General features: G+C 37.8%; 1 protein-coding gene across 1 annotated transcript; it reads left to right on the forward strand.

Annotated features, from left to right (window-relative positions):
• Positions 1 to 497: 497 nt before the first annotated feature.
• On the forward strand, positions 498 to 21949 carry TBX1 (T-box transcription factor 1). The gene is made up of 7 exons (XM_075216519.1): positions 498 to 1556; positions 5636 to 5737; positions 7117 to 7288; positions 7807 to 7962; positions 12659 to 12726; positions 13564 to 13661; positions 20201 to 21949. Exons 1-7 carry the CDS (start codon positions 1141 to 1143, stop codon positions 20584 to 20586), a joined length of 1398 nt encoding a protein of 465 aa, XP_075072620.1. The 5' UTR covers positions 498 to 1140; the 3' UTR covers positions 20587 to 21949.
• The last annotated feature ends 325 nt before the right edge of the window (positions 21950 to 22274 follow it).

Raw genomic sequence — 22274 nt, forward strand, 5'->3', positions numbered from 1 at the left:
ATGAAAATCCATACATAAGACGACGATGGCAGGCGTCAAACCATAGATTACCAGAGCCAATCGTGCATCCCAATAACTAAATAATGAATAACCCTAGTAGTGGTTGTATAGGTTGGGATATAAACTATACCACTCCAGTTGGCTTCTTTTTCCAAACTGCTTATCATAGTCATTATCAGCAACATGCCACCTATATGTATAACATACCCAGGAAGGAACAGGCTCCATTAATTGTAAGTTCAGTGACATGTCCATAAAGCAATCCCTGTTCTACACGCAAGATAAAGGGAAGGCATACAGCCAGGACTATGGCACCTCATTGGTGCTTGTTGTTTGCTTTTAGTTAAAGAAAAATGCCCTGTTTGTTTTGTTGTGGATGGAGGTCCACACAAGTGTGTATGTCTATTGTTTAAACAATAGGAAGGGGAGGGCTATAGTGAGAGAGGAGGGGGTGTACCGAGGGTGACGCCTTATATAACTGCAGTGAAAAGTGGGTGTCATGAAGAGGAAGCTCTGTTAAGAAGAGGCACTTCTGTGTCAATCATCCCATCAGGGTCCCATAGGCGAGGAAAAGGCGCATTACCTGCAAGTTTCACCGTTTGCTTATCTAAATAGAAATAGGAACCGGTTCTCTAGCAATAGGGGAGGCCCTGCCTTCCTGAGCAAGGAAGGAGATAAGACACACGACTCTAGCTTTGGGCTGTTGCACAGAGCTGCAGCACAGCTCACAAGAGGGAGCTGCTATATCTTGGGCCACAGACCCCAGATCCAGAGGCATTTAAGCAGGGACAGAAAGGATATTTACTGGCAAACAGTTGGCTGTGCGTACAAACCACCCTATCTAGGAATGCTGCCCACATACTTTTTATTCCAGACAGCTCAAAGACTTTAGCTGCTCGCAGATCAGGCGAGATCCTCTCTGTGTAACTTACTGGGCTGAGCAAACACCAGGAAGGGGAGCAGCCGTGAGCTCGGAGCACAGAACAACAATTTTATTCTCCCAAATTCCTGCAGCAAGAAGTGTTAGACGGGACTCAGGTAGCTGCACCACTGCTTGGATACCCCCGAGAGGAATAGTGCACTAACCCACTTCTGTGTTCACCTTTGTTTTACTCTATTTGTTCTTTTTATTTCTTTGGAATGATTTCAGCAATTTCCAGTCCATGGCTCACCCAGCTGTCCCATTTTTGCGATGTTGCAGCTTTCACAGCCAACAGTTTAAGTAGCCTAAATGCATCGGGGGGCTACCACCTCTCCCCTTCACCGGGCGACCCCTACAGTCAGCACGAACCCCACTATGAACCCTGTTCTGCGGCACAGCACACATACAGTTTCGGCCCTGGCTCCAGCCATGCCTGCCCGGAGCCCGAGAGTGGAGCCTCGTCTTCTAGCTGCTCCTCTTCTTCCACTCCAGGGAGCAACAGCAGTAACAGCAGCAAAGCTCCGGTGAAGAAGAACCCAAAGGTGGCCAACATCACTGTACAGCTGGAGATGAAGGCGCTGTGGGATGAGTTCAACCAACTGGGCACAGAGATGATTGTTACCAAGGCTGGGAGGTAAGACGAGTCCTCGGTGCTTTAAGTAGTTATTATAAAGCGCCATCTTTCTTTTATGTCCTTGTATCACTGGTCCAGTGTCTGCCACCGATCCTCTCCTGCAATCTGTTGTGTCTGGTGACATCGTGATCCAACCCAGGCGCGATGTTGCCAGAGCTCAGGCCTGAGACGAGCGGGGGAAGACTGGGAGCTGGCACTGGAAAATGTGACTATTATAGAAAGATGATTTCACAGTGGGAATATTTGGTGCTGTAATTACAATACAAGTAGCGAAGGGAAGCCTGAATAATTTACAGCAATCTGTTTTCACAACATTTTCTAACAGCACATACACCACCTGCTAGACTGGCTTTAGTGAATTTCCTAAGAGCAACAGAGTAAGAGACACGCACATACAAATAAAGAGATATTATAGTATTATCGCCATTAGAAGAAGATTTATAAAAGTGAAAAGTTGATCCGACGATGTATATTTACTAACACCAATGCTTTCATTTCATTAATTCCTTTCCAAATCTTTGCCACCACCCACCACACCAGGATAAAGACCCCGAGGATTATTAGAAAAATGTGGAGATTTCTGCATTGAGAAAGCCTAGGCTGTAGAGTGCTGACTGCACAAGTGAGAGAGGACAGGCTAATCTGGAGTTAAAACATTATAAGAATTCCCACGTCAGGAAAGCTTTCAGCACAATGAGGAAGATCAAGACATGTTGTGGATTTCTTCCCTAAATGATTAATTCCTTCTTTTGTAATGTTTAAATTCCTGCTGGGTGTCCATTATATTTACTGCATCGCAAAGTGTCTCTAATCTTATTGGATTCTCAAGCAATTACAAGTAATGTATACAAGTATATATTATGTATAATATATACATATGTGGTACTTATATATACATTTATATATCTAGGCCACTCCAGATAATCATACACTTATTGCATGCTCCCTGTAATATCACTACATTTCCTAAATACTAATTACAAACACTAGAGAACAACAATTTTATATATATATATATATATATATATATATATATATATATATATATATTTATTTATTTATTTAGTATAGAAGTATTATTACACTTCTATACTAAATATATATACTATTGTATATTTCCACATTGGCTTAATTTTTGTTCATAGAAATAAACACTGGTGTTCAAGTATCCGACCTAAATGTTTTTCTGAATAGAGAGGATTAAGGTGCTCTGGACTGATAATAGTTAGCCTATTGTTTTATATTTAAATTGTGTATTTATATAGCCAGTACTAGTAATAAACTAATAAGCACAAGGATACATATGTGTTTACCATTTAGAGGCCTATGTGTAAGGCGAACAAAGTTTACCATTTGACATAGCATGAGACACCTATCCCACTTACGTGTAATATATTTGTGTTTTATCTTATAACTTAATAGACTTTTATTTTTACACCAATCGCTCCCCAGATGTAGCTCCAGAAAATGAGATCTGTTATTTATTCGGTTTTGTAAGTAATGGAATCACAGAATACAAGTAATAGAGCTATAAATCCACATGAATAAGCCTAGTGTCTAGCCACAGTGTAGTACGCTGTTTATAAGGATTTAGGTCTGGGAGATATTAATATGGATTTCAACACCCGGCCCAATACAGTGGTTCCCGGGTCAAGTCACTGCCCCCACGCACAAGGCTTGCTCCCCATCTGACCTGCGGTACGCAGGGTATTTGGCTGCTCTGTTTGCTCCATTCCTCCTCAAAGCTCAGAGTAAATATTATTCCAAGTTACTGAATCCAATTAGTTCACAACAGGTGATTGAGCAGAATGGGTCATTTTAGGCAAGGGAGATAGGAAGAGTTTTTAGGGAAGCAGAAAAAAAATGCATGACATGGGAGTTGAAAAATGCTCTCTTAATTTCACACAACAAGCTTGGATTTCATAGCGTGCCCCATTAACCCCTCCAGCGTTTTCATTTTCGCTTTCCCCAAAGATTCCTCTTGCATCTAAGTGACTGCACAGCAGGATACCCCAAATTCACACACACATCCATCCGCACATAAATTGTAATGCACACAGTTCCACACCATTAAGTGCAAGTGTTAGGGCCTTCACACCGTTGTTGTTGCTGGATATCATGAGCACTGTGTGTAAATCTACTTAAATAAATCTGAAGAACAAATAAATATCATTAGTGTCACACGGAAGGGGCGATTTCTCTTTAAAATTCTGAGACCCTCGCACATCTGCAACACTTTAAGATGCTAGATGCCATTATATAACCCTGGCAGTCTATAGTCACCTGTTTTTATAGCTGCTTATTGTGACTTGGCCTTTACGTTTCTGCTGAGTTGCATTATAATTTGAGATATAAATATTAAATAATTCATTACCTCCTACGGTGTTGTTTTGCTTTTCCTGCAGACAATAACTAATTTCCAAGTCTTGTTAGGATAGTCAAACCGGAGACACGTCATTTTATTTCAAATATTAATCTGCGATATAAGTAAAATAATAAATATAAATAATGAACTTTCTGATACATAAAAAAATCTAGCCCACACCTTTCATTGAGAAGAGAAAAATAAATAAATCTAAATTTACAAATAAAAATACGCAAACTAAATTATTAATATACCCCCACAACAAAAATACCACATTTTTTATGCTAAATAAATAAGAAAGGTTCCTTTAAATAGCTCCAATAGCAAATAGTATGAACAATAATAATACATTTATAGGGGTAAATTAAAATTAAGAGAATATAAATATTTATATTTTAATATTTTTAACAAATGTAAGAATTGAATTTACTATTATATATATATTATCCCTTATCGATCTCCTTGGATAAGAAATGACAATTAATTAACCCGGTACAAAATGTAATAATAAGATTCTAGTTATGCTAAACAACACGTATTTTAATCTAAATTTAAAAGGGCTTCATTAGTTGCTCGTTGTTCCTGGGTTTACAAAGCAGGTAGACAGATCCTTCACTATCAAATACTTTTCCATTGTGGGGAAATAAAACGGACTATAATTTGAGAAAGTCTTTAATAATTCAAGCGAGGACTGGGTCAGGGGCATTGATATCTCCAATTACCAGCCAGCAAATCCAGGGCGACTAGGGGGAGACTGGGACGAAGGGATCCTTGGCTTTGTTTGAGGATAGTGTGAAAAGAATGTAAGAAATGACATCTTGTTACATTCAGAGCCCACTGAAACCTGTTTAAGGACTAAATTAGTTAAAAGCGCTTTTCAGAAGTTGAAGAGAGCAGAAAATGTTAGCTGAGTGCGGCAGGTCTGTGTGTTTTACCTGTCTCTCTGAGTATTGTTGTCCTGACACTTCAGCCATCAATAACAGCAGTCTCTCACTCCTCTAGCTCACCCTGCAGAAAGGGGAACTGGCAAATTAAAGTGACTGGAAAGGTATCGCCACATTCCTGATGTGTTTTCACTTTGTTTATTATGAAGTTAACATTTCAGGGACTGGATTTCCGCTATGGTTCCTGCCGCTAAACAAGATTTGATCAGAAATAATGTACTAAAACCAGAGCTAGAAATGACCCCGTAAAATAAAACAGAAAACAATAAATATTGTTATCGTATTGTTTCGCAAGCAGATCTCTCTTGGTAAATCAGACGAAATCGCCATTGAAACACGGGACACATATAAATATTTCAAATCCATAAAATAATATTGCAAATAAGTGAAATCGGGGTATATGCAATCCCAGTAAGTAACACTTGCTAGTGCATACGAAATAAAAACAAAACTAGTATTGTGCCATGCATAAAAAAAGATTGCTATTATCGGGGCTATACATACAATGTAGCCTGAAGTTAGTTACTTTACAGAGGCTTTGAAATAGATACCAAATACTCGTGCAAGTTACAATTAAACCTTTTTTTAAGGGTCATCAATCTAGAGCAATGTCAGAAACGGAGATGAACGATAAACCTTGGTTGCTTGTTTTAAATAATCCTAAAACTATTATCATTTTCTAAATCATGAATTATCCCATGCAGTCCTTGTCCTCTGGTCTGTAACAGCTACCCCTGTATTTACTGGCGCTGCTCTCTTTTCTTTGCCAGGCGAATGTTTCCCACTTTTCAAGTGAAGATTTTTGGGATGGATCCTATGGCTGATTATATGTTATTAATGGACTTTGTGCCAGTGGACGATAAACGATATCGGTAAGTAAAATAAACGCTGTGTGGAGGGAAAGCTAATCATATACTCATAACACGTAGCTAATCATTGCTGTTATCCTTATGTCTGATACATAAATAATTAGTGATAACAGATACATGATAAAAAATACATATTGCAGCCCATATACCAGTATGTGTGTAAAATATGTGTGCATGGTTGTATATGTAGAAATCACAGGGGATCTTCCTCTTATCTCGGGTAAATGCCATAAATGAATAAAATGTATGTTTCTCATCTGGAAAGAGAGTATACTTATTTAGCATATATCGTCTGATGCTATGGAATCCCTTAGTTGTCTCCCTAAATATTTCCACATTTAGTTGATCATGGGTAGGTCCTCACAAACAAATGAATGTAGTTAACTCAATTGTACATATAACCTAATCACATTAATAATAATAATAATAATAATAATAATAATAATAATATATATTACATGCCTTGTTTTATCATATAGCATTGTACTAGTTCTGCTATATATACTCAAAGCAACAAGCTTATGTGTCGTCGACAATTGCTACTACAAGCAAAATGTGTTTTAATTGTTTTGTAACATGTTGTCTTAAAACCCATACTGCATTTTCAAGTGTGGTATAGATTTTTAAAAGCGAGGTGGTAATGATAAGATGTAAAGTAAAATTAGGGGCTATCAAAGCAACATAATATGCATCCTGCAAGATATAAATAGATAGATAGATAGATAGTATCTATCTATCTATCTATTTATCTATCTATCTATCTATCTATCTATCTATCTATCTATCTATCACACACAGGGTTACTTGAAGCTTATGTTCTGTTAGAATTTTTTTGTCATTTGGAAGACATAGAGGGAAAAGTTTGGCTGTGTATTTCTTGGGGGATGTTGATGATGTAATTACAGATAAGACTAGGGTGATGTCACATAAAACTCAGATCATGTAATGAAATAAACATGTTGAGTTCTCCAGATAACTTTCTCATTCTTGCTAGTAAGACATCATTATTGGAAAGTGGTACTATCGCAAAATATCTTTATTGTATAATGATTCCATTAGAGGCTAAAGCATATTTATTTTAATGCCCGGGCTATTATGTTCTGATAAACCGCATTCGACTCTAATTTAAATATAACATCTACAGTGGATCGCCTGCTTTTACTCCTGTGTAGCAGTAAACACAAGCATGTACACCTTTTAGACATAAATACAGTTATGTATCTACATAGCTGTATAGGAAACAAAATATATACATAGGTGATGTTAATCTTTAGGATATTGGAACATATTATTTAAATGTAAACACTTTCCCTCACAATGTGTAAAGTCCTCACGCAGCAGATGTAGAGTAATGAGATGGGCCTTTTCCCTCTGTATTGTAGGTATGCCTTTCACAGCTCCTCCTGGCTAGTGGCGGGCAAAGCTGACCCAGCCACACCCGGGAGAGTACATTATCACCCGGACTCACCCGCAAAAGGCGCCCAGTGGATGAAGCAAATCGTCTCCTTTGACAAATTGAAATTGACCAATAATTTACTGGACGACAATGGTCATGTGAGTGTGAAATGGGAACAGACAGGGCTGGGACGGACGATTCATATCTATATTAATCTGCGCATCCATCACAAACAGTTGGGGAATTGATAAACGGAAACATCTGCGTATAGTTTAGCCGGTTAATCCCAGAAAATCACTGCAAGGTTAATACTTGTGAACCTAAATTATGATTGTTGCACAACTAGACACAAATCGCAGTATGTATTAATGGGTGTTAGAATTGGGTTTCATTCAGGGATCTGCAAGAGCTTCACACTTTTTAACTCGGATTATAATCTGTATTTATTTTTATTGTGATATAAACAATCACAATATTTTACGAATTAAGTTTCTTTATTAAACAATATATATACCAATATATCAATATATATATATATATATATATATATATATATATATATATATATATATATATATATATATATATGTGTGTGTGTGTGTGTGTCTAATCTATGTTAGTCCTAATTGATATTTATTGGAGAATATAGATAAACGTGGGAATATTCTGTCTTCAGATCATCCTGAATTCCATGCACAGATACCAGCCCCGTTTCCATGTGGTCTATGTGGATCCTAGGAAGGACAGTGAGAAATATGCAGAGGAAAACTTTAAAACGTTTGTGTTTGAGGAAACCCGCTTCACCGCAGTGACTGCCTATCAGAACCACAGAGTGAGTATTTCTGGAGTTTATTACCGCTTCCAATGCATCATATATCAGACCTTTCTCAATGATGGATGATAGGCCGGAAAAGTAAGAAAAGAAAAAACCTTTAACAATAATGCAGAGCAGTCAGTACTAGGAAAACGTAGTTCTGAATCAAGAAGAAAGGAAAGTTGCTCGGTTTACAAATAAACAGACATTTCCTTTTACTGTTTTCATTTTTTAGGTAAATAAGTATAGTTAAAAAATGTTAAATTCATTTAAGAAAACGATTGTATGAAGGAGGCAGAGACCATTCGAAATTCTTGTCTAGCACGTCAGGGTTTAGCTACTAAATAAATAGTAGAAAATAGTTTGCATTTCATAGAATACATCATTTTGTACGTGTTGTGAAATCACGATGTTTGCACAAACGTTTTAGAATATATATTAAACTGCAATATATTTAGAAACACGTCGTTGCATTGATTTTTTTTTTTTTTGAATGATTAAATATAAAAACAGTTTTTTTCTAAAATTCAGATTTTATATCTACACTTAAAAAGATTTTTTTTCAATGTAAGCTTACTTACATTACTAGTTATTGAAGTGGAAATGCACGTTTACCCTCTCCTAAAAAGGCGATAGGATGCCATATTAAGATAAGATAATTTGTAGAGAGGGGGGCTGCTTTTTTCAAAGTATACAAAACATTGTTATCACAAAATATTAAATGTATGAGGGTCAGGCTGGGTAATCACCAGGCAAAATATTGTTCATTAGTCGTACTTTAGCTATATTATGTATGCAGCGGTACATACTCTTTGCAGACTTATGTGCTGTTTCAGGGCAGGCTGGGAAGTAGCAGGCCTAATATTGTTGACTTCTGTCCATCTGCTAAATCATTTGCCCAGCTAGTCCAGGAAATGGAGAGCAGAGGGCGGCTCAGCCCAGCTATGCAAGTGATGGACATCGTGAAACTAAACATTTGCAAATTTAAGTCACTAGGAAAAAAAACAACCTGAAACCCAGAGGGATATCATTACCAATGTAAACTCGAGACCCACTCTACTTTGACTATATATTGCTTTCCCGCTGTGAAATGTCAATCAAATTGTGTTTGGACAAATCTGCTTTTCTATTTATCTAGATGTGCCAATCCTGATGTACTAACCAATCACAAAGGAAGTAACCATCACTGGTTAATTTCCAGCAATATTTTAATGTAAACATAGGGTAAATACAGGAAAAGAAGTCTGTAGTTTCATCGAAGCCTATAATCTAGTATCAGGCCTAGATTTCTATTATAGGGTCATGAAGACCTTATTTTGTCATATTTAAATTATTGATGTTAGTAAGAATTCGCAGGCAGAACATTCTGAGGCTTGTACTTAAGTGTTATAGAAATGGTGGCTAATATATGTAAAATGAAATAACATTGCATGGTGCAGATTTATATATTGTGGTAGCTGAATGATCTGAGTGTTCTGGAATACTGGTGAAGGCTGGTAAATCAACTAACTGCAAGTACGAACCTGTAATATCACACTGCACACCGTGAAACTGTGTGTGTGTGTGTGTGTGTGTGTGTGTGTGTATGTTTGTGTGTTAGTTGCTCATATGTAAGGACATTATAAAGCCTTAAACAGAACATTTCAGATTTAAAAAGAGGAGCTCTTGTGAGCTTGGCACTTTCCTGATGACCCGGGACAGCTGCTCTCCTTCTCTCTCCCCCTCTCGCTGCCCCTCTCCTGGTTTCTATCAGTTTGACCTCTAAGTCTGAAACTGTCACTGAAAGGGCTTAAAGATTGTTTTTCAACCCATTCCGGAAACTCACAATCACATACTTTATCCACGGATTTACTTAAATATAGAAAATGCCCTGCCTTGTCCCAGATGAATTAAATAAATACACACGTATGATTTATCCAGTGATTTGTCTTAGCTGTTCTGCTGGTGACCCATCTATGTAATGTGGCATTTTCTTACAAGTGCATACTCACACCCTCCCATTCTCTCAGTCACCTCAATGTGCTCGAACCGGTGTTTGATAGCTCACTGTTTTTTTAGCCATAGAGAAGAACCATATGTTCCTCCGCAGATCACCACTATAATTATTCTTTTACGTTTCAAACTACTGTGTTCTATTGTGAATTAGGATATGGGAATTTTCTCCGTCTATGGCTGCCCCGTCAACCGCAGCACTCTGCTTAGAGAAAAAATATATAGCTCCCTAAAATGAGTAACCTGGACATTGACCCTATAGATTGTAAGCTTGCGAGCAGGGTTCTCTTACCTCTCTGTCTGTATGTATTATCCAGTATTGTCTTATTAATGTTTGTTCCCAATTGTAAATTTGCTGGCTTATATAAATAAATGTTGTTGATGATGATGATTGACCCCCAAACATTACACCCTACACAGGCCCAAGCACTGTATGATTGCCAAGTAAATGCATTTACTTAGATATTGCTTCATGACGTTACAACATCCCCTTATGTGTACATTGCCTAAGTAAACATTAATTCACATGAAGACGTTTATTGACATTCCATTTAGTACATGTACTTATTAAACTTTAAATATGCTTATAAAGCTAGATAAATATATCAATCTCTTTCAATCTCTAGTTATCTGTATCTATTTATGTCTATGTATTTCTATGTATGTTCATGTCTGTACACAAATATATACATCACAAGAAAGACACTCAGGTTTGTAGATATCTCTCCAGCCTGTTGGAACCATCCACAAGTAAAGTAATATAATTAGGAAGCACTTAATTCTCCAAATTGTAAAAGGCTTTCATCATCATCATCATCATTTATTTATACAACACCACTAATTCAGCGGCGCTGTACAGAGAATATTTGTCAATCACTTCAGTCCCTGCACCAATGGTGCTTACAGTCTAAATTACCTAACAACAACACAGACTAGGGTTAATTTTTGCCTATTAACCTACTGATATGTTTTTGACAAGATACAACTGAAGCACTGGAGGAAACCCACACAAACACAGCGAGAACACACAAACCCCACACAGATAAGGCCTTGTTAGTTGGGTGGGCAGAAATATGTTGTGCTGGTAGTCTTCATACAGGGCTCCGTGGAGCCCTAAACATCGACCTCTTATATATATATATATATATATATATATATATATATATATATATATATATATATATATATATATATATATATATATATATATATATTATAGGTTAGGTGTATCTTTCAGTACATGTAATCAACCTTTAAATTTACTACTTTCGCGTTTGTTCACGTGATATGCTACTAAAGTCTTGCTTACTTCCTTACTTCTAAATATAAATTAAATGCTAACCGTTAGGGATGTTCCCAAATTGAAAGTAGATAATTACATGTGTAAAGCAGACAGCAAGCTTGAATAATACATAAACATGAGCCTTACGCACGTAGGTGCCTCTGGAAGTAGACATATGCATTTGCTCAATTCACAGTGCTGTTAGTCGCTCTGCTTAAGCAAACTCATCTGTTGTGGCAACTTTCACTTCAAGCTAGAATAAACTCAAATAACTATTATGAAAAAGACAGATATTAGTTGGTGTTGTTTAACAAACACGTAAAAAGAGTATCTTAAATTATGCCTTCAAATTGAGCAATAATATTTTTAACAACAATACTATTTCATATAGAAAAGTATTAATTCAATAAGAGCTATTAATGAAGTATAGAATTGGGCTTTTACTTAAACTTCTCCAAACGTTCATTTTGCTTACTTCTCAAGTGACTAAAGTGGTGAATATTACAGGTCATTAAATTTAGGTTTCTGTCTTGTTTTCTTCCTCAAGACTATTACAAATGTTGAATGCGCTAAATTCACCCGAAAATAAATTAATGAATAAATCCTTAAATATCACAAGAACCTTCTTTGTAACAATGAATTTGCCCAGGCCAGAGTGACAGATAGTTCCCGTCTGCTAAATAAATATGTCTTTGTTTTCACTTTATTTCTTACTGGCATTTTAATTTGTGAAGGTTAATGACAGGTAGCCGATGGGCATTACCACTTACACCCCCCCCCCCCACGCTAAATTTGTGAATGAATATTCCAAGTACAGCAATGCTGAGTGCAGAAATTATCACCAAGGTGTCAATTAAAGAAACGTAAATGTCATAAAATATACAGACTTGCATGTTTAATATTGTCCTTCCTATTAATCCTTGTCTGGTAACATCATCATGCGTATAAATACTGGTGGCTTTATTTGTATAGCGAGTAATGTAAAAATCACGATTATATGAATCTGAGATTGGACGTATCCTGTCCACTTTTGCCACAACGCATAGAGACAAACTGACACAAGTTTGGTGTCAAAACTTCCTTCCTTACAATGGTTACATAGGGGTGAACATCACAATTACAGCTTGAGGTTTTGCATCTTTTGTTGCTGCACATGAGCCCTTAGTGGGTGGATTATTAAGCTCTATCAGTCTCCCCCGATTTGTCAGATGAACCAAAATATAAAGCAATATTTGTTTTGGGACCCAATGGTTAGAAACTAATGAGAGACTGACAATACTTCACTTGGTTTTATTGCATTTTAAGTACCATCATTACAGACCACATAACATTCATATGCTCACACAGTACTTATGGGCTTGTTTAAAACTAAGTTACTTGTACCACACATGGGGTTGTGAAGTTTGCTCATTTTAGCAACATGTTTTTTGTTTGTCCTAGATTACACAACTGAAAATCGCTAGCAACCCATTTGCCAAGGGCTTCAGGGACTGTGATCCAGAAGATTGGTAAGTATTAGACCATAAGCTTAAAATAATTGTAAAAAAAACAGTTGATGTCATGCTTCGATCATTCTTTCAATAGATTAATACTACTCTTCTTTTTAATGCTCACCTCACCTTTTCAATAGAGCTGTGCCTGACTATGAAGTTTATTAGCCAATTAGAAACGTTATTATATAATTCAAAGCACTCACTAGTCAGTTAAATAACACTTGTAATTTTATTAGCTACAATAACAAAATCTTTACAAAACAGCCACATGCATGGTATTGTCTTAGTTTAAGTGCAAGCACCAGCTTGCCTCAGACCTCAATGCAATGTGTTTGCACAGGGATATTAAGAATTCACCAACACAGAAGATGCATAGGAGTGAAATGAGGGTAAATGGCTACCATAGTCATATATTGTTTATAAAAGTGCTCTGTTTATGACTATACAGCTTTCTGAAGGTCACAGACTTATATCTACCACTAACTGAGGTATAGTTGAGCAAAACAACATTTAACAATAGAGTTTCTCTGAGTTCCCTTTTATAGGAAATCCTGGTGTTTTCTCCAATTGTCATATATAACCTGGAGAGGTGTTTATGTTGGAATAAAAATATAATCCAGTGTCCTAGGTTAATGCCTGAAATTTGGGGAGCAACTACAATGCAGGATATAGCGGGAATGTGACAGCTCAGCAAGAAAATATTGGGAATGCATAGGGATAGCTTTACTGGGAAGAGCTGTGGGAGAGGAACGTGCTATGCGCAGGTGTGCAGGAGTTGGGTGCTTTGTGAGTCTGCTTTGCCTGTGGTATACTGCGATCCCAGTAATGAGTAATATTTATGTGACCCTGCAGGCCCAGAAATCATAGACCAGGATCGCTCCCACTCATGAGTGCTTTTGCAAGGTCCAGGAATCCAGTGTCATCCCCTCCACAGAATGGAAATGATAAAGGTAAGTAAAATACTCACTGTCCCTATGCCAGTTAACCATCTGCTTCTGCTATTTAGGGGTGTGCCTATAATGAGGTAACCTGGGGCAGTTGTCTAAGGCCGCAGGGTTTTGGTGGCAGCATAGTGTATAGAATTAATTAATTTCAATTATCCTTGCTGTCATAGGGCCTCATTTAGATTCGGACGCAATTTACACTGAAATCGTAAGTATAAATTGCATCCCGTAATTTACACAGTATTTAAAGTGACTTAGAATACTGTGCAAATTGCAGAAATACGCCTCATATATTTGCCTTATGGGCTGGCATGCAAGGGTATCATATTTTAAAAAACTAAAATAAATACTGTCCCCCCCCCCCACCCCATCCCCGAAAACAGCACAAGGGATGGTTATGGTGTTTGGGAGGGGGTGCACACTTTTTTTTTATTTAATAATTTTTTATTTTAGTTTTTAATACATCAAGGTATCTTGCACCAGCTGAAAGCACCCGCAAAAGATACATCTCCTAGAGACCTATCTACGGCTGCTTTCATCTCAGCATAGCATGTAAAGAGCGTGAACATTGCTAGACTCGCCCACTAACCTCCCCCATTCCAACTCTCTAAGCGCAGAGAGGTGCAACAGGGAGATCCGTCTCAGTCAGAGGGCAAACTGGGACAGATCTTTGGCCAAATGTGTTTTTTGCACTGAACAAATGGACTTGCGTCCAACTCTAAATGAGGCCCATAGTCTATAGTGCTGATAGGTGTATTAATGATTAAAGTGACAATATTTATCTTTCATAGTTTATACTATTTTTAGACAAATGTTTCTATTATTCTTTTTAGCTTTTATTTATAGGGTGCCACAAAGATCCCCAGCACCGTAGTATTTGTTTTAGGTGTAAGAAGGTTTCATTTCACTTGCAGTAAGCAGAATGATGATGTATACCCTGCTACTAGTTGGATATAATACGCAAATATAATATAGAAAAGCTCTTTTCATTTTCAGTGTGATGTTCTTACCACAAATATTAATGACGCTTGTAGTATATTGCTACCTGATACAAATTGTTTTCATATTTTATTGTGGAATCCTAATGAAAAGTAATGACATGTGATAAATATAAATGGCAAGACGTGAGATATAAATTATAGTATGATAAATATGATATATGAATCCACATTATGCACTTTAGCTAGATGGTTATCCATAAAATAACCATATTTTCCCCCCAGTCATACTGTGTATGACCACTACAGAAGTGTTATAATTTTGTTAATTACAAACAGTTGGAGTAAATAGACAATAGCTATTGCACTCTTCATCTTCAAACAAATCATATAGTTTGCCATGCTGTGTAGACTACTTTTGTGTTTGTCATGCTGTAATAGTCATTTATATTTTAGTAGGTAAGAGGTATACTACACTTTTCAGGTTTAGCCGTATATATGTGTTTCTATCTCTCATAACAGGACAATTATTTTTTTTATACTTCTTAGATAGAGGTTCTAACAGAGTAAAATGTTTTGTTTTGGAGTGGATGGACATGCAGTGTTTATATGGCCAAGTGGTATTGTTGCAACAACGGTCCTTGAAGAGATTGCGGGGTTCAAACACAACAAGCATTGGGTTAGAAACATCTTAACATGAGCCCTTGTATTGACACTGATATGTCTTATGCCTATCATGGCAGCTTCCTCCCAAATATACAAATATACTGTAAATGTGCACACTTGCAATCAATTAGAGTAAAAAATGTTTTGTGCAAAATAAAACCATATGCCATATGTTTTCCTGCTACTTTAAGGTGAACTATTATTAATGTACATTTTCTCTCCTAAATTGTAGTTATTTTATATTGTGACGTTGGCCCTTCTATTCAGATTGGCCTAGTAGTTACATCACAGCAGTTAATATTCATTACTACAAAACATGTATTCAGTATCTACATTTTACATCACTGGTCTTCTTGCAACCCCTTGATTTCCTTACTGATCTCAATGCTATAAAAATGTGTATTGCAGAATATTCATATGCAAAATACAATTGGTACCAAATGTGTTAAAGATAGATGTACACTGTAATTTGACACAATATACACTGTCTGATATTGCCATTATAACCACCACAAAGTCACAGGCTGTACTATATTATTAACACATTTTCTGTCAGCCAGAAACATTTGGGAGCCAGAGAAAAAGTCTATCTATAAAACTACATACATCAGGGGTTTGGGGTCAATGAGAGGGATATTAGGGAGGTATGACAGTATGCAGCTCCTAACCTCAAAGGCCAGGATAGAAAACATAAAATACATGTATTATATACACATGGCTACGGGAGGTGCCATATAACTGCTAATGTCTAGATATTTATGGATGATTCTCTCACATTTAGATGATCCTCATTTAGATTGAGGAGTAAATCTCACTGGAAGATGCAGTCTTGCTACTTGGCAAAACCATGTGGTGGGTGGGTGCTGTGAATTTAAAATGTACAGACAGATTTAGAGTTGCGTGTCCGATCTCAACATTAAATCACGGTGTAAAAATAAAGCTGCCCAGTATATGTATGCAACACGTAAAATCGAGCAGTATTCTCATACATGAAAAAAATGCTTCCGTGAACCTCTTGCATTGCAATATGGTTTGCCAGGTGCAAATCTGCACATTTTATCTCTGTATTACTTTGTATCACGTTTGTCAGGAGTTCTTAAAAACTGCCCTACCACCGAGGTAAAAGATGCTCCACTCCTTGCTGAAGCCTAGGTAAATCAATTAAGCTCACCAACTTTAAATGGTGACAAAAAGGGGGGAAGGAGGGACTGGTGAGAGCGGGTGACCAATCACACGCTGCAGGCTCTTGATTGTGGCGTGTGATTGGTCATCCTGCCCACCACCCATGTTTTTGGTCAGGGCTGTAAAATGAACAGGCGGGCCTCTAGAAAAACAAATGCAGCCCCTGGGGCTCCAGTTTGGGGAGGGGTACCTTACAAAAATATTTTTTCTAGGTGGTAGTGTGGATTTAAGGTCAGGTTCACATGGACTTTCTTTTAGTTGTGTAGGAGTAAACGGGAGCATGTGAGAGAGTGAAAATAATGTTTGCATAATGCCGCCAGCATGCTGGGTAAACCTGTATGAGGTCATAGCTTGATTTTTATGCTTTTGTCCATTAACGTTCAATTAAGCCTGCCGCGGTGTACGTAATTAAGCGCTTCATAACTCAAGTCCTGTAAACGCTGCGAGGGTATTGACCCTTTCAAACCCAGTTGGTAGAAGTCTGCTTTAGATTGCCAGCTCTCAAAAGTTGACTATAGCAGTCTAACAAGGCAAATGATCCTACACCAGCAACATTTAAAAATGTATTTTCGCATAACTTTTGTGCATAACTATGTAGAGAGCACTTTGGCTATACTGTTTTACTTGAGAAATATTTAAAAACCAAAGAAATATATAACTTCCACCTAAGTACGGTGCGATTTGCTAAGGGAAAATTTTCCATGAGTTTGGCAAATCCAACCAGGTGTGGAGAAGTTTGTAATATCATCTATTGGTTGATCAAAGTCAACACAACTCTGTCAGGCTTACTCCAGTGGTATATTACCCGGTTTCCTCTCCTTTCACCAGCAGCCTACTTACTACAGAAGTGTACAACCTACAATTTGCTGCTCATTAATTTTTTTGGGCCTGGTGCTGAGTTTTGAGCAAAGCAAAAAAAAAAAAAAAAAGAGTAAATTTGCACCTTGCCAAAACCATGTTGCATTGAAGGGGAGGGGGGGGGGGGGTAAGTTTAAAATGTGGGGACAGACTTATAGTTGGGATAAAGCATGTCCTAGATCAACTTTAAATTTCAGTGTAAAAATAAAGCAAGTATTTGTGTGCTTGTGAAAAAACAGCCAGTATTTACTTTTGTGTGCAAAAAATTTGCACCACTTGCATCATAACATGGTTTGTCCAGGAGTAAATTTACTCCTGTTTTTTACTTTGCACCTAACTCAGCACTGGGCCCTTTATGTGGATATTCCCTATGCTGGTACAATTCTGCAGATTCTGAGAGTTCTACCGCACACACTGCAAGAGCTTTCCTCCCTATTTACTCTCCAGATTTCAAAAGTGTCAAACACCGGTACATTTTGCATGTATTTATTTTCCATTATGCAGAGCAAACAGTGGTAGAGACACCATGGGGCCCATCCTCAACAGCACACTTTGGGTCTGGTCAAATAAATGCCGTCTGTGTTTGTTTAGGGTTACACAACTTTAAGAAATTTCATGCGTGCACATACTTGTCAGTCATTTCTTTCAGATTTCATCCCTATAAGAATGTCTTGTCAGGAGGACACAGGTTTCCATTGAGTACAATTATATGGATTGGAGGGTTGTTCCTCACAACGGTTTAGTGGCTTTTCTTCTCCTCCCTGCACTCAGACTACGGACTGCTGGAAAATACAGATAGATCTTCTGGCATTGTTGGCAGCTTCTGCTTAGAACAACTGCAAAGCCCCCTGTTTATTTTACTAACAGGGTGAAAGAACATCTGACCCATTGAATACAAAATAGCAATAATAACAAATATAGCTCTCTATTATTTCCCTCCTCTCCTTTTCCTCCACTTTGAGCTCTGTATTTTCCTGTTCTGTGTCTCTTACCAGTTTGTCAGGTTTAGGATAAACTGTACTACTTACTCAGAGGAATAATTATTTGGTAGTAATATTAACTTTGAGTGGACCAAATAAATAGTGCTAATGCGCCCTCCTGCTATCTCTGACTTAAATAAACTAAACCATGCACTCATAAATATGTGGGTGATTTACTAATTATACAGTATTCCACCAGGTTGGAGGATCCAAGGTCAACTCCATCCTGTCAAATCAGATGTCTAAAAACACCATACATCCCTAAACTGAGTGTTTTTGCAAATCACTGCCTCAAATATTATTTTTGTGTGGTTATCCCTAAGCCTGTGTAGAGAAACCCCAGCCAGGGTACTCTTGGTTCAACCAGATATGCTGTGAAATTCAGATGTAGAGAGAGTATATTTACATTAATTAGGTCTATCTATCTTTTATATATATATATATATATATATATATATACAATCTGAAAGTCTTATTACTAAAGGATAAAAGCAGGGCCAAGAATCAACACTTAGCAAGTCTATAGTGTTATCAATTTTCAGACACTAGTTCTCTGAAGCAATTTTCCATAATAAATATTGAGCAAACACATTGTCCATTAATAGACCACGCTTTGGCTTCAAAAATAGCTCTGCAATGTCTGCGGACAAGATTAACATACTGATTTTATACACATGACCCAAAGCTGAAATGAAGAGAAAGCTTGCATACTGGCCCAGATAACACGTATCATCATCATCATCATCATCATTTATTTATATAGCGCCAACATATTCCGTAGCGCATTTACAATTGGGGACAAACATAGTAAACTAATAAACAAACTGGGTAAAACAGACAAAGAGGCGAGAAGGCCCTGCTCGCAAGCTTACAATCTATGGGACAATGGGAGTTTGACACTTGAGGTTAAGTCTACATTTTGCATTTCGGCCCAGCCCGACTGCAAAGGTAAAAGTGACGCATAAGCTAAATGATCCTGTCACACAACAATGTTGGTCAAAGGGTAGTTGTCTTGTGTGAAATTGTGTAACGGGTGGTAATAGGGTATTGTAGTGAGGTTAAGAGGGTGGTTGAGGAATATTATAAGCTTGTCTGAAGAAGTGGGTTTTCAGAGAAGGCTTGAAAGTTTGTAGACCAGAGGAGAGTCTTATTGTGCGAGGGAGAGAATTCCATAGAGTGGGTGCCAGTTTTGTGATTCCGTGTGTGATTATGGGCTGTGCTATGAGTCGTGATGAAGGTCAAACAGGGCTAGATATTGAGGTATGATCTCTATGCACATAAGGCCTGATTTAAAGTCGGACGCAAGTCCTTCTTTTCAGCGCAAAAAGCACTTTTGGCCAAAGATCATCTCCCTCTTGCACCCCCTCTGCGCTTAGAGAGGTGGAAGGACGGAAGGTAGTGGGCGCACCTAGCAATGTAAAGGCGTGTTCATACTCTTTACATGTTATTTTGAGTTGAAAGGAACGTCTCTAGGAGACGTATCTTTTGCGGGTGCTTTCAGCTGTTGCAACACTCCTTTATGTACAACATTTTTTTTTTAATGTAGTTATCTGCTTTACAGGGCGCTGTGCATGATACACTTGCACGCCGGCCCATATGGCAGAATACTGTGCAAATTGCACAAACACACCTCTTTATCTAAGTGGCACGGATCCGTGCCACTCTAAGTACTGTGTAAATTACTGGATGCAATTTACACTGAAGATTTCAGTATAAATTGTGTCGGACTATAAATGAGGCCCATTGTTTTTCCATGTATAATAATTTCATATAGACCAATGTTGTACTATTATCACTTCCAGGGTGTAGAGACCTTCAGATTGCTTTTCAGGTTGTTTCAGCTGTTTTGAACTTCTAGAAAATGAAAGAGAGAAATTATAACTGGACTTTACTTTAATCTTAATGATATATTGTTTTGCAGATGGAGACAGCAGGAGAGATTACGAGAGGGATCCCAGTGGCACTCCATTACATGGGGATGCAGCCCACCAACAACTCATGTCCAGAGTTCTCAGCCCTTCACTTCCTGTACCTGGAGGACTTGTTCCCCTTACCACTGGCAGACCCAGCCCTCCCCATGAACTGCGTCTGGACCCCCATTCTCAGGGTTCAGAACCTCTTCATCACCATCCATACAAGTACCCAACAAGCTATGATCACTATCTAGGAGCAAAAACCAGACCGACCCCCTATCCCTTGCCAAGCATCAGAGGACACGGCTACCACCATCACCATATGAACCCTGCAGCAGCTAATATGTATTCCGCAGCCGGTGCACCTAGCAGTTATGAATATGGGCCAAGATAACATCTAGTGGAAGAGAAAGATCTTATTGAACAACTATTTAAAGTTATTAGACAATGGATGTTTTATGCATGATTTTAATTATTCAGTAGTGTATGCTTTGGATATTACATTACTGCTGAAATTAAACTTGCCCTCTCCCTAAACTCATTAGGGCAGACCTTCAGTTTCCATTGTGATTGTGACAGCAACCAACAAGCAAGCTGGATCCTCTACCTAATCCTGTCAGCAGAAAGGACAGGCTCTGCCAACAAAGGCACTTGATGTGTGTCATTGACTTGCTGTGATGCTGTGCCGGGGGGGAGGGTAATGGGCACAGAGACTTAGGAGGAGCTTAATAAAATGGAATTCTGTACAAGTTCAATTTTACCGAAGCTACTGGAGGAGAAAATGCCGTATGAGCCAAGTGCTCTGGTAGACAAGTGAGCAATTCAGACCTATTCACAAAGGGCATTGACTTCTGCAGGGTCAGGTGCACTATTCTTGCTTACAGGAAGCCATATGCTTTTGTTGTTGTGTTGTTTTCTTGTATTTCCTGAAAATAAATGTACAGTATGGTGGGCTCAGTGGCAGAGGAGCTCCGAGGTATTAAAATAAGAAGCATCTTTTTTATTTTTGGAGAGTGAAGTTTTGGCTGCACTATTTGTGGATTGAACTGCACATTCTGTGCTATTAAACTGCAATAATGCAAAAGTATTTCTGTGTAGCCTAAGTTCCTTCACAAAATCAACCACCGCTTTAATAAAACTGCTTTACAAATAGTAGCGTAATTAAGCAGTTACAATCAATGTAATGCATGTGTTACCTATTGTCACAATTTATTGTTCTAAAAAGCCATTTTAAAACAGACACCTACTTGCAGTATTGTAATGTCACTAGGAATTGTGTGTTGTGTAAATGGAAATGTTACATATTTGCAGTGCATTTTTGAAATGTAAGTTTCATTACCTTGCAAGTAGTCATTTTAATATTATGGCGCCTTAAATACTTATTTATCGGTTAGTAACTATTATTTCTATATTCGTTAGTTCTGCAGCAATTTGGTTCTGCTCCTAGGTTTGTGCCAAAGCTTCCGATCAACCAACAGGTTTATGAAAAGCCAGACCTGATGTGCCCATGAAGTTCTATTTATTTCCCTAAACAGATTTAAGCAGCTCTTCTATTTATTTCCCTGCAGATTATCCCTAATAACATGCCTAACAATTTAATGACGAGATGCTCTTGCGCAACTAACGATTAATCTCTGCAAGCACTGTAGACAGACGTGTAGATACATTTGTAGATATGTATGTAGATATACTAAATCTGTTAAACTGAAAAAACCCAGAATGGTTTCTTCTATAAATGTTTCCCTTTTCTTTTGGAATGAAGCCTTGTGTTCTTTTATTTTGGTGTAATGGGAGTTAGTAACAACAAAAAATTCACTAACACGCAAATTTATGAAAAGCTGATGTAATTGTTACATGAAATAACACAATCATTTACAAAGGTACAAAATGCACACTGCAGCGCTTGTGCTGTGTTGTGACATCAAGCCCTAATCTCTTGGCATATGCTCCCATTTTTATGGCAAACACTTGGATCTGTGCGTCAAGATGAAATAGAAACTATGGGTCTGGAAACATTGGAGTCATATGATGGCAGGAGCTGGGAGTATCAGAGCGTTCCTAGCTAAATGCAGGCTAAACGCA

The sequence above is a fragment of the Mixophyes fleayi genome, chromosome 1 (assembly GCF_038048845.1).
Source record: "Mixophyes fleayi isolate aMixFle1 chromosome 1, aMixFle1.hap1, whole genome shotgun sequence".
Classification (NCBI taxonomy): Eukaryota; Metazoa; Chordata; class Amphibia; order Anura; family Limnodynastidae; genus Mixophyes; species Mixophyes fleayi.